Source organism: Aplidium turbinatum, chromosome 15, assembly GCF_918807975.1.
Source record: "Aplidium turbinatum chromosome 15, kaAplTurb1.1, whole genome shotgun sequence".
NCBI lineage: Eukaryota > Metazoa > Chordata > Ascidiacea > Aplousobranchia > Polyclinidae > Aplidium > Aplidium turbinatum.
Window position 1 is genome coordinate 20,675,844 of NC_137486.1, and position 13,089 is coordinate 20,688,932.

Consider the following 13,089-nt stretch of genomic DNA (forward strand, 5'->3'; position numbering starts at 1 on the left):
CTGGTCAAGAACCCCTGTCTAAGGCCTCAAACACCGATAGGTACGAGATCGATTCCAGGCCGGGTTATAACAAGGATTTTTAAAATGATACCAATTGTATTCTTTCTTGCATAACGCAGTGAGGATAAATCTGCTAATAGAGTGGAGACATTGTAAATATGATACAAAATTGAGATTGAGAACTGTCGCAAAGAACTTAGTTGTTGTTGAGAGACAGTAATATAAATAGTAACATTATTATTTCATAAACGTATATACTCTCAGAATTGGCATTATGATCAAACTGGCAAAGAATGTCATGACCAAGAGGATGCTTCCCTTTGTCGATGTTGCTGCTTTCATGAATTTTGCAACAGAGAAGAAACATGCAGAACTGGTAATAAACAATCTGATTAAAATTACAATGTGATAGTTTATAAAATACAATACTGCATGGACCTTCGAGCGGTATGAAGTCAACCGTCAACGTGCTGTGTACAACATACCTGCGATAATTTATTGATATTATAAGTGTTAGAGTAGAATTCGCCTGTAGTGACTTCTGCTACAGTGACATTTCGTTCACAGCGACATCTGTTGCAAAGTCCCGTTTGCATACATTATAGTAAAATAGAATTCGTCCATATAGTAACACTTCGGTTGTAGTGGCACTTTTTCTGCGGTCGCTTTAGGTGTCACTATAGGCAAATTCTACTGCATATTTTATATGTTATATAACTGCAGACAGCAGTAGCCTTCAGAAGCACTAAATTTATTTCAACCTTTAATAACAGGCAACGATTTTGCTACAATTGGTCTACACCAGTTCATGTGTTTTTGGTTTTTGTTGTAAAATATTTCATCTTTCATGGATACACCTCCCAACAAAAATGCGGTAGGTGGTATTTTCATTTATGCAAAATTGGAGGTAGAGGTGGCACACGGCCAAGTCCATTCTGTTACTACACCATAGTCTACAAGTCTTTCTGTAAAAGGCGATGTGCAATTGTACATTCATTGAGTTCCAGGATAGGGTATTTCCTGACTAAGAAGCAGCAGGCCAGCGATTCTCCATCAAGTATCAATTCAGTATTTTTTTTAGTATTAAAAATGCATGGAGAATCAGCAGAGCCTTATTTATGGCACATGCATTTCGCTCTACTACTGTAAAGCATCATTAGTGCCTTATTCAAATAGAATCATTGAATCATTAGAATCATTTTTAAATGTGCAATTGTAGCATGGTTAAGTGAGTCTGAGGTTTTCTTGTTGTTGAAAATGAACAGTTCCGCAAGGACTCTTCAATGTACATTGCGACCGAACGAACATATTCAGAGAATATCACCAGCAAGGTTGTGCAACTTGTTACAAAATTTGTACAATTTATTGATAAAGCTTTCGCCACAGCAAAGTAAGATTTTTCAGTATCTTATTCAAACATAACCATTCTATTTTAAATGGTTAAACTTTTTTCTTGTTTGCTATTTGTGTGTGCATACTCTAAGGAACATGATGTAGAATACGTATATACTGAATGTAAAGTTGACTAAAAATTGGCATTAAAATATTTTATTTAGAATTCAAGTCATCATGTAGGGACCTGCCCACATCATTTCCATTTGGTGACTTCACTTGCTCAAACGCGACAAACGCAGGGTCCATTTGTCAGTTTCAATGTAATGAAGACGATTACTCCATATTTCCTCGCTACAGTGAAACAATAACATGCCTTCCTAATGGGAAATGGAACAAACCAATACCATGCTGTTCGAGTGAGTAGAAACAAGCCTAATTATAACAAGTCTTGTTTATTTATGTCGATCTACAACTGATTTTTTTTTGTTTGTTTTCTTATCTTTATCCTGCATTGCGGGAAAGCGGACTTGAGCGCTATGCATCGGTGTACGCCTTCCGACGTACACCTGACCCACGCTGCAGCCGACTGCAATTTTTTTAATTTTTGTATCAGATTTACAATGGAAGTATATGATTAACACTTACCAGCATCATATCCAAGGAGGCACGTAGCAAGGCCAACCCCTTAAAAAAACGGAACAAAGCAACAAAATGCAACATGTTTTAGTTTTTGCTGACTCAATCCCATTGCATTAACCTAATGTTCTGACCAGTGGCACAGGAGCATGTGTGTATTACATAAGGAACGGATTTAAGGGGAGTTAGAATGAAGTTTGGTCACAAGCTTTTCAAAAACAAAATAAAGTTATTTTTGAAAGTGTAATATTCTTGTTTGTTTGATTGTCTGGCGCCGAGATCCATCCTTGTACTAATTTTTGTTCAGTTCTACAGGTCAAAGCTTTAAGAATGGCGTAGGAATTTCTCTCTGGAGCAGCGTACTGTTCCAGAGAGAAATCAAAGTGAGAGAAATCAAAGGATGTAGTCGAATGGGCGCCACCCCGCAATCGATGACATACTGTATCTTTAAGTGTCTTGGCAAAGACACAGCCACATACTCTTGAGCGGTGTCGAACCGGCGCAAATATCATACGTCAAACTAGGGCTGAGGGCTCTTATCACTTTGTTTGAGCTAGACAAAAGGGTCTGATTTATGAAAAATGTCTGATTTTTGAGCTGCATTGCAAACCCAGGAAGTAAACTTGATCGCTTTGCATTGATTCAGCATCTGCAGACATTAAATTCACGTAAGATGAAATACTAATGTACCACCCCAGATTCATGATGTTTCCGTACTACACTGGAAGGCTACTGCAGAGCAGCCAGTCGTTGGTTTTATCATCCAAAACACGCAGACCTTCCACACTTGGTTGGGTGAATTGAGATATTCCAATCTTTGATGATGTAATCTGTTCCTCAACTCCACATCCACAATATTGTAGGAGGAAGAGGCCAATCTCCATGGATGCATTTCATTCCCCTTAAACATAACGTTAACACTCTTAGGTGGCATTTAAGATCTTTTTCTAGTTTCACAAGTTAGACTCAACCGTAACTCTTGTGCTCCTTTTTTGGTTTGTTTTGTGACTAAATAACAATATAGCAGAATCAGTTTGAACATCAACATCAAACGTTTTCATCTCCAAAGTGAATGTATGTGTAATTGTGTATTGTGTGATCACAAAAGAAAATACAAGTTTGTTTTTTTTGTTTTCCTCAGTAATGATTAATAAAAATCATTATTAAACACTCAAGGCCTATCACAAAAGTATGTAGCCTATCTGGGTTTTTTTTGGTTTTTAGTCAGAAAAATAAGTTGTGACAGAATGTACTTTAAACTTGTTTAAATCTCTGTTGTAAATATTAGAGCCATGCCCCCCTTACGTGGTAGCCGATTTGATTGAAATAACTCATTTGGACAATGAAGTGCAGGTAGAACAGTACATCAATGGCATTATGGTCCCAATATTGACGTAAGTTTGTACCTGAGTAATTGAAACAGATGTGATATACAGTATACTTATTGTGTAGGTCAGCATCTAAAAAGGAGAAGAATTCAATTTTGATCTAGTGAAATTAAATATTCCTGAATAGAGTTAGATCAATTATAATTGAAATTGAATGCAATTAACTATACATTTTTGTTCCATTGTAATTACAACTGAGACTTTTTGTTGTTGTGCAGTTGAAATTGTATTTATAATTTTAAAACATTTTGGTCTAAATTACAATTACGTTTAGCAAGTTGTACGCATGATATTATACTACAGTATAGTACGTTTATGGAACCACTGGTTGGGGCCCAAAAGGGACTTTTACATTGCAACATAATGTTTATCAAATGCAATTTTACTTGTTTTAGACAAAATCAAAGTCTATTAAACCATCAATAAAGAAAAAAAACTATTGAAACAATTAACTTTTGTAATTGAAACGGGTAATTTATTACATTTGGAACAAGTTGTAATTGTAATTTGAAAAATTCACAACAATCTCATTGTAATGTAATAATTAAAAGTTTTGCTGGTGTAATTGTAATGTAATTGAACTAATTGTATAATTGATCCAACTCTGCTCTCCACATTAAATGGATTGTCCACATTTCATGAATCTTATTTGTTGAATGCAACAAACATTTTAAATCCAACTGTAGGCCTACTGTAATGAACAACAGCAGCAGTGACTGCAAACACTGTGTCAGGTGAAGTTTGAAATGTTCATCGGAATTTTTGACACTATCTATAACACTGGTCAACACACATTTTGGTGCCAAAAAAGTTTTAACGGTTTTGGGGTATTTTGATGCCACTGAATCCAAAAATGACATCGGTTTTTACAAATTGGCTCTAATTTTTGAGATATTTCATGGTTTTGCTTCAAAAAAGTGGGTCATGCCATATCTAAACAGAAAATATAATATGGTACCCCTCAGATGTTGCTGAAAAGTTGTCATACTATGCCTGAGGCTACCAAACGAAAGAATCGTAAGTTTTAGATCAATATTTTAAACCGTTTTCCCGTGGCAGCCATTTGAATTTCGGGCGCTACCCTCGTTTTTGACTTGGGGGTGGGGGTAGCGAGTAGCAATTTCAGCCATTTTCAGACCCTCATAGCTTTTATTGTAATTGTGGTAGAAGACTAAAAATTGCTGTGCTAGTTCATTATAAACTATACTACACAATTCAATAGTAAAAGACAACATCTCGTGATGCATAGGTGTTAGGTAGGTCATCAAAATCCTGTTTTTTTGGCCCGTATAAGTGGTTTTTTCAATTTTCAAATGCTTCTACTACCCAAACCAATCAAACTATTTCTCTAAAACCTAATTATTTGTAATACTTGGAAACTTTTCTTCTGCCAACTTGAATTTGGGAGTTATGATGCCATTAACCGAGATCTTATAGGGGTCTGAAAACCCTATCAGGCAGAAATGGCCCATTTTTACTTTTATGTTTAGAGCCCCAAATGACCGCGTGGGCATTTTATGGTCATGCTGAAATTTATACCAGACAAATACATGTCTTTAAAATGTAACATTTTGGTAATTTTTAGCAAATAATCTCAAGTCCGTAATGTAGGTCAGAGAAAATTCAACAATGATTTATCATGAAAACAGTGAAAATAAGTAGGTACTATGCTTAGTGATCATAAACATTGAAATGCTGACGCTGTTGACCATTAATTTATGTTCAAAAGGATGCTTTCACCTCTTCACCTCAGATGACATTACAGGTCTTTCGTTGCCATCCTGTTATGCTGATAGACACTCAATTTGTATGTACTTTTTGTTTGTTTATCGCCAGCAAAACAATAAACTGAACTGAAATCACCCATGAAAAAGTACCCACCTGCAATCAATGAGCTATATGGTGTGGAGATAAAATTGTAGGAAAATAATCAAGTCGTGTTCAAAAATTAAATTGTTTTCAGTTTGCACTATAATTCTGCATTACGTAAAATGCGTAGCTCAAATCAGCTTATCTATCATCTATTGACTAAGAAACTGTGGAAGTAGTGTCAGAACATTTTTATAATCTTTTTGGTTAAGTTTGTATTTTCGAGCACTCAATCCGTAGGTTTTAGAGAAATATTTTGATTGGTTTGTGTGGTAGAAGCATTTGAAAATTGAAAAAAACACTTATACGGGCCAAAAAAACAGGATTTTGATGATCCACCTAACACTTATGCATCACGAGATGTTGTTTTTTACTATTGAATTGTGTAGTATAGTTTATAATGAACTAGCACAGCAATTTTTAGTCTTCTACCACAATTACAATAAAAGTTATGGGGCTCTGAAAATGGCTGAAATTGCTATTCGCTACACCATGGCCACCTGGAGATCTTTAGGTGGCCATGGCTACACCTACCCCCAAGTCAAAAACGAGAGTAGCGCCCGAAATCCAAATGGCCGCCATGGAAAAGCCGTTTAAGATATTGATCTGAAACTTAGGATTCTTTCGTTTGGTGGCCTCAGGCATAGTATGACAACTTTTCAGCAACATCTGAGAGGTACCATATACAAGATATCTTCATATTGGCTGTTTTGATATGGTATGACTCACTTTTTAGAGCAAAACCATGACATATCTCAAAAATTAGTGCCAATTCAAAGAAACCGATGTTATTTTTGGATTCAGTGGCCAAAAATCGCCCAGAAACCGTTAAAATATCTTCGGCACTCGGAAAAAAGTTTTTTTTTGTTGGCCAGTGTAATTCTTTCTATGGGTGAAAAATAGCTGTAGTTTTTCCAATGCGACTTTGTTTGACGATTTTTATCCCTGATACAATTAGTAATAAAAACTGCATGGAGAGATTGATAAGAGATTTAATCAATTATTCTAAACAATTAATTTTAAATATAAACTAGAAAAACTAGTAAAACTGCATGCCAATGATGGTAGGCCATGTACTGTAGGCTACATTGAACGGTAATGCAGCATTTCAGGTTACATGACATTAAGCACTGTTGTGATTAATCCACCTCGTAAAACAACCTTGTTTGCCGTTTTAGGGCGTGAAGGTTAGTTTGGGTACCTTGCAATGTAATATGTAGGCTAATTCGTGAACCGCCCAAGCATGCGATGGAGGCAGTGGATAATTGTTTCCGCTTCAAAAACATGTCAGCGTCGCGCTGACGACAAAATACTAGCACACTCATAATACAGCTATAAGGATTTGTGCCAACGTCTGGTAGAGATCCCAATTTTCCTTTCCTTGGCTCACATGATACTGATTTCTTTTTATCTAGGCTTTAAGGTTATCTACCAGTGATTTTGATTATGAAAGAGTTTAACAACATGCTAATGTATAAAAGGAACGGATAATTATGAAAGGTTATTGCAATATTGGATACGACCAACGAAAAATGTCTCTGTTACAATCAATATGGGTAGTCCCGTGACAGACAACATTTTTTGTTCTAGAATTAAGGCCTATGAGAGGGGGGTACGGAGGGTACGGCGTACCCTTGAGGGCCCAGGCCTGTGATTGTTGGGGGGGCCGAAATTGTGATTTTATAATTTACGCGCACAAATGTTTGGTTAAAACCATCCTAAACGAATAAATTCAAGCACAAAAGTTGTTATTCTTTAGTCCTAGGGGCCCGCAATGTAGCAAAAAGGCCCGGAAAGATAATTGAGTGCATTGTGGACAAATTAGGGGCCCAAAGTGGTGATTTAATGCTTTACATTAAAAATGTTCTGTTAAAAGCACCTTAAATTAAATCGTAAAAGTTGATTATTCTCCTGTCTGGGGGGGGGGGGGGGGGGCAAAGTGTAGCAAAAGCAGAGTTGAGAAAACCCCGACCTTTATTTAAAAAGCTTAATCCGCTAGGGTTTTTTTAAAAGCCCGGGTGGTTTTGGGCTTTTTTGTGTTTTTAAAAACTACTGTATTTGAAAAAGGTAGTTTCACGCTTAGCTTATTTCACTTCAAAATGAATTTCGGAGTTGGGCAGGAGCCGCGGGTCAATACTTTCCGAGCGGAGCCGGATTGAAAAAAATGACTTCGTTTACCCCTGCTAGGCATGTGGTGAATGCAAAAGTTAATTAAGAAAGGTTATTGGTCAGATGATTAATTTGATTATGTTTTAACAAGATGTTATGTTTGAGGCTTGACAGAGAGCTTGACTTGTTGTACCAGATACATAGCGTAGTTATAACACTCAGTAACGTTAACGGAAATTTAACATTTTCTATTAAACACACAACAAAAAACAAGAAAAAACTACTAAATCTAACGTTTTCGACACCACATAGGCTAGTGTCCTCATCAGGAATAATTATAGGCTAGCCTGCATCTAAGAGAAATAAATAAATGAATTTGAAAATTTTACATTAAAGCTGTACAAGCGACACCTTTCAACAGCACCTTGTCCTTCAACAACTGACACACGAATTGGCGAAGGACAGATCACATAATATGCACAACAAAAAAACACTGAATAATAATTTTATTGCAGCCTGCTACTATTATTGCGTACAGATGTCCAATTCTGCACTAAAATGTTGTGTGGTGTGCAATACGCCTAAGCATACATCACGTGTTTTGTCCAAGACAAAGGGGGCCCGGAGTGAGAGGGGGGCCCGGAATGACGCTTTGTTCCCCTAGTGAAAATTTCTCTCAGAGGCCCTGTCTAGAATAGGTGAACTACTTTATTGTGTAATTCTGTTGTGGTGTTTCGGTGAATACTGACCTATAGTAATCTTTAGTTACGCAATCTTTTATTGTGAAGTCTGCTTCTAGAAAATTTTGTGTACGTTAGATTTCGGAAACTTCTTTGACTTGTTGACCAGAAGAATAAGTTTTTGTGATGTCATATTACTCTAGTCTCTGAAAGCTTCTGGTCCAAACAAACCTGTTATAAATAGCCGCGTGATTTGATTAGATTTGTTATTAGAGTTGTGTTGAGAGTTGTGTATTATAGAGATTAGAAGTGGTATCGAAAGTATATTAAAGGCAATTATAGAGTTCCAACCGATATTGAATAGACTGTAAAAGCGGAAGTTATTGCCAATTGTAAAATAGCTGTGGCAAGTAGTAGTGTATATCTATTTTGAAATTGACGAAGACGTTTGCTGCTCAGAACTTGATTTCTTCAGGTGTTGGAAGTGATAAACCATTCATCAGTTCAAGCATTTCATTTATCATCGCACAAGCAAAACTATTCGACCATTTATCTGACTGGTTAATGTTTGATATCACAATAAACTAGGCTACGTCATCAATCGTTCCAAAGTCTCTTTTCGTGTAAACACTAGAAAGAACCGTGACAGTCACTGACCATAGTTTTGTATTACAATATACAGTAGATGAGTAGAACACGTTTCTTTCAAAACAACCTCTCACTAATAACGTAGGCTTTCTTTTTTGTTTAGAAAGGTGAAGCTAGGTTCGGATTCGACCCATCTTTCTCTTATAATTTACGATGACGTTGTACAGAAACCTACTTTATTGTTCAACGATAGTTCCATTATGTCCAGTGAAGAGGCTTTAACGAAAATTCGAAACGATTTCCATCATTCTGGCAAAGGTAGGTATCGTAATTAGTTTACTACTGTGAACTAGCCTACTGCATATCAGCTTTAAATGTTTGATGCTGCTTGCAAAAGATTCTACAGATCAACAAATAATTTTGTAGCCTTATTTAGGCAGTCCTTAGTCATACAAAATCTTATGCCACAAAGATTAAAGTAATTTACTGTAGAGCTTTTCCATTTCTCAATAATCACGTAATTGCCTACCTATTAAACCGCAGCAGTAAATACAAAAGCAAAGGAAAGAGTGCTCAATGCAAGGCAAATAAAACGTAATTTTATGATTAAAATGTCAATTAAAAAGTCTTCCACGTATGACATCTTATTCTGCTTCGCCAGTGCATAATGGTTTATCTCTTAAAGCCGCTTTGGTGACTTAAATAAGATGGCAGAGCTTTATTCAAATTGCTAAAGTTTTGTTACCTTCGAAAATTGTTTAGAAAAATGTGTAAAAACTTCTTGGCAGTTCTTGTTGTCATGAAATGTGTTGTAAAATAATAACTTTAGTCCCAACAAAGGTCGGATTCAGGTCGTGTTATGTCGTGTGTCATTTCGTGTTCTAGATAAGTTTGGCTTAATTGAGTCGAGTCGGTTTTATATCACTTTTAAACTTGCTTTATCGTGTGCCTAGATTCGTATGTGGACAGTACAATTTATTGATCTTTGTTTTGAAAGCTTGGCTTCAGTAGCTTCTCATTCTTAAAATCGAACTCATTTAGATCAGATTGATCACAAAAGTTTTAAGGGTAATTCAGCTCATCACCACAGATTGGAATTATTCAAAGTTTGACAGAGGGATAAATAAAACGAAAAGAATAAAAAAAAAATTAAAAAAAAATGCAAATAAATATTAATAATAAATAATGAAAAGATAAGTTTGAAAACAGCAAAAACAACAGGATAATAAAAACAAATGATTTCCACTGACACGACAAAAAAGCATATTTAAATGTCAAAATATTTTTTAAGAAAACGCTCCTGTCAATACTGGAAACGCGATGCGGTATGTTTTGAATAATATTATTGGAAGCCCTGGAGACAGACCGGATGTGCCAAACTTGCTCTACATCGTTACATCCAGAAATTCCGATGACGACGTAGCTGCTGTGGCCAAAGACTTGGCCGATGCCGGGGTGTCGGTAAGTTGAAATTTATTTATTGTGACTTACTTCAAATAAACATATTTCCAAATCTATTGGCTTGAATAAAAATAGATTTTCTTTTTTCATCTAGCCTATGTCTAATCGGAAGAGCCGTTTTATTTGGACCACAAACAGACATAACCCAGCAACAACACTACATTTAACATTATAAAAACAAAAAAACGAAAAGCTAACATTTTCGGCTAATCATACAGCCCTTTTCAAGCCTATAAGAAAAATATTTTCAAAATAAACACGAAAGAATAATACACCATCACAGCAAAAGTATGTATGACTAGCCGAAAATGTTAGCTTTTTGTTTTTATAATGTTAAATGTAGTGTTGTTGCTAGGTTATGTCTGTTCATGGTTTAAAAAAGTTACCTCTCTACCCAAAATGTTTTATTTGGAGTTCACAAAACTTGATCGACTTTGTTGTGATTACTTTAGACCTTGCTATTTTGCTACATAATTTGACTCTTTTCATGCAGAGGATTCTTGTAGAAAAGATTACTTACCCCAGCTCAGAAAAGTTCTTGTTTACATTTTACGTTTTTTAGCTTCAGTAGCATTCTGGATTTCAACACTTAAGAAAATATTTGTAATGACACTAAAGATTGTAATATCAATTTTGTAGCAAACACAATTAAAGTGATATATATTTAGTTAAAATTTATATTGTGATGATATGTCTTACTTGAGTACTATTTTAATTGGCAGACTCGTCTAAAACTGTATAAAACAGAAAATTCATAATATGGTATTTATAAATGCTCAAAATTTAACAATAATTTGGTCTGCCTCAAACGTAATTTAACTTTATTCAAAATTTTGATTTTTTTCAACAAAATAATTGTTTCAAAGGAATCTTGTAAACTAAAACCAACTGCTATTCGTTTAATGACCCAAGAAAGCCCTGGACTAGTTTTTTTTGTGCAATATCATGCAATGCTTTGACTTCTCCAGGTCTACTACTTTTTCTTGGAAGGCGAGAACGAAAAAATCAATTCAACCCAACTCGAAGAAATAACTCCCTTTGCAGGACACCAAGCGGTTTGGCCAGGACTTGAGTTGTACGAACGGCTGGATGAGCCATTCGGGGAATATTTGCACCACCAATGCAAATTTGCATGCCCACCTCTTGTTTAAGAGCTAGGTTGTTATTGCGCTGTGTTCATGATGTATTTTGAGCAAATACTTTTGAAAGAGAAATATGAAACCAACGAAGGAAGCTGTTTGATCGGTTTTGCAGAAACTTCACTTTGTCAATCTCGGTAACCGGCCCTGCGTCAAAAGCTACAAGAAGGCTATGCGAAGCTACCAAGAATAACCTATCAAAGGCTTTGTCAATCCGAGGATAAACATTCAAAAACTAAACCAACTAAACCACTTGTCTTGAAGGAAAATATTAAATCAACGAAGGTATCTATACTATGCTTGATCGGTTTTAAAGTAAAACAATTCTAAGCATGGCCTTAAGTGGGCTGTGAGTAGAGTTGTAAATGCAAAAAAACGTGTTTTTTTTCAAAAAAAAATTGGGCCAAAAAAACACTCGTTTTTTGGGTTTTTTTGTTTTTTTTCATATTTTTCTGGAAAAGTTGCAAATTTTTTACAATTTGCAGCTTAGTTTCTTTATAGTGCTCTTGAAAAACATTAAACTAGTAAAAATGGTTTTATGGTTGTGCTGAAATTCCTAAATGTTTGTGCTTGGCAGCAGCTTATGTTTTTTGCATAGTCTTACATTGTTTCGCTTTCTTCTTCATTCTCAGGCATGTTTGTGGCAGTAGACCTGATAAACATTGAATTAATGCTATTTGATACATGACATAATGTAGATGAGTTAGTTTCTTTTTCCTTTGATGGAAGTTAGCCTACGATGTTAGTATACCGGGACTGGTTATTCTTGTACACACACAATGGGTTGACAAAATTTTGGCAAAAACAAGATGGCAGTATTCAGAACACACATTACCTTGTTTGTGATAATTTACTAATGCTAGCTATTGCCAATAGCTTGTTTAAACATGTTTTTAACTGATAACTTAACAACCATGTGTATGCTTTATAAATGTTGAAACAGAAGTATTCTTTTCGTGTGTTGTAACTTGTAAGGTCTTAGACACTTTGTCATTGATGCTTCTTGCAGATCATTTGCGACATAATGCAAGAGATCTTATCACTGATATTTTAGCTGTCAAAAGTAAGTGCATTTGTCAGAAAAGGTTTAGGTTAATGTTGCTTTCAAATGCCCACCACCCATGTTGACTATTGCTAGTAACTACCAACCCTGAATGAAGAAATTTTCCCTTTAAAGTGGAGTTTTTCAGCACTGCTCAGTGTTCACGTAGTGAATAAATGCTTCATAATACTTTTCCTGACAAGAATAAAGTTTTACCCATATTTCCGCAATGCAGGATAAAAATACAAAACAAACACCTAAGATGAAAACTTATTTTATTTGGGAACTAGGCCTACTAATTTTTGAGATAAAAAGAAATTGACCTCTTGTCGTTACCCACCAATAAAACCATGATGCGCAACTTTAAAAAAAAAAATTTATTGGGTAGAGGAAAGATTGACGAAAAGTTTAGCAAACACAGAAAAGTGCTAAAGTCTCAATGTCCTGCAAACAAGTTAAAATTGGATGGATTAAGTGCAACCATACTTCTTTTAACCATGTCTATGACAGCACAATGGTGTGATTAAGGGAAAACAAACATGACTATGACGTCACAAAGGAGTATTGAACTTCTTCAGGGAAGATAAAAAACATCAAAATGTTCCATCTTTCACTACATTCAAATGTGATTTGGGCTAAAAGTTGGGACTTTAGCACTTTGCCAAACTTTTCATCTATCTTTCCTCTAACCAATTAAAAAAAAAAAAATTTAAAGTTACGCATCATGGTTTTATCGGTGCGTAACGACAAGAGGTTAATTTCTATTTATCTCAAAAAGTAGTAGCCAAAACTTGTTTTAATGTTCATAAACAGATAGCCCACCCAGAAAACATGGGGGTAAA

General features: G+C 35.4%; 1 protein-coding gene across 2 annotated transcripts; it reads left to right on the forward strand.

The window, feature by feature from the left end:
• The first annotated feature begins 1,283 nt into the window (after nucleotides 1-1,283).
• On the forward strand, nucleotides 1,284-12,136 carry LOC145784746 (cuticlin-6-like). Of its 2 annotated transcripts, none has more exons than XM_082596597.1 (4): nucleotides 1,284-1,751; nucleotides 8,769-8,923; nucleotides 9,897-10,066; nucleotides 11,035-12,136. In XM_082596597.1, the coding sequence occupies exons 1-4, from the start codon at nucleotides 1,723-1,725 to the stop codon at nucleotides 11,215-11,217; spliced, it is 537 nt and encodes a 178-aa protein (XP_082452723.1). In that variant the 5' UTR covers nucleotides 1,284-1,722; the 3' UTR covers nucleotides 11,218-12,136. The 2 variants fall into 2 exon arrangements, with proteins under 2 accessions (XP_082452723.1, XP_082452724.1); XM_082596598.1 differs by lacking the exon at nucleotides 1,284-1,751 and adding an exon at nucleotides 3,149-3,365.
• Nucleotides 12,137-13,089: the final 953 nt, after the last annotated feature.

What these genes read in the sequence shown, in the direction of transcription:
- LOC145784746 (XM_082596597.1), top strand. Translation starts at nt 1,723, where the DNA reads ATGGAACAAACCAATACCATGCTGTTCGA. An exon ending in TTTCCATCATTCTGGCAAAG is followed by an intron (nt 8,924 to 9,896) that starts GTAGGTATCGTA and finishes ATATTTTTTAAG; the next exon opens with AAAACGCTCCTGTCAATACT. An exon ending in TGGCCGATGCCGGGGTGTCG is followed by an intron (nt 10,067 to 11,034) that starts GTAAGTTGAAAT and finishes TGACTTCTCCAG; the next exon opens with GTCTACTACTTTTTCTTGGA.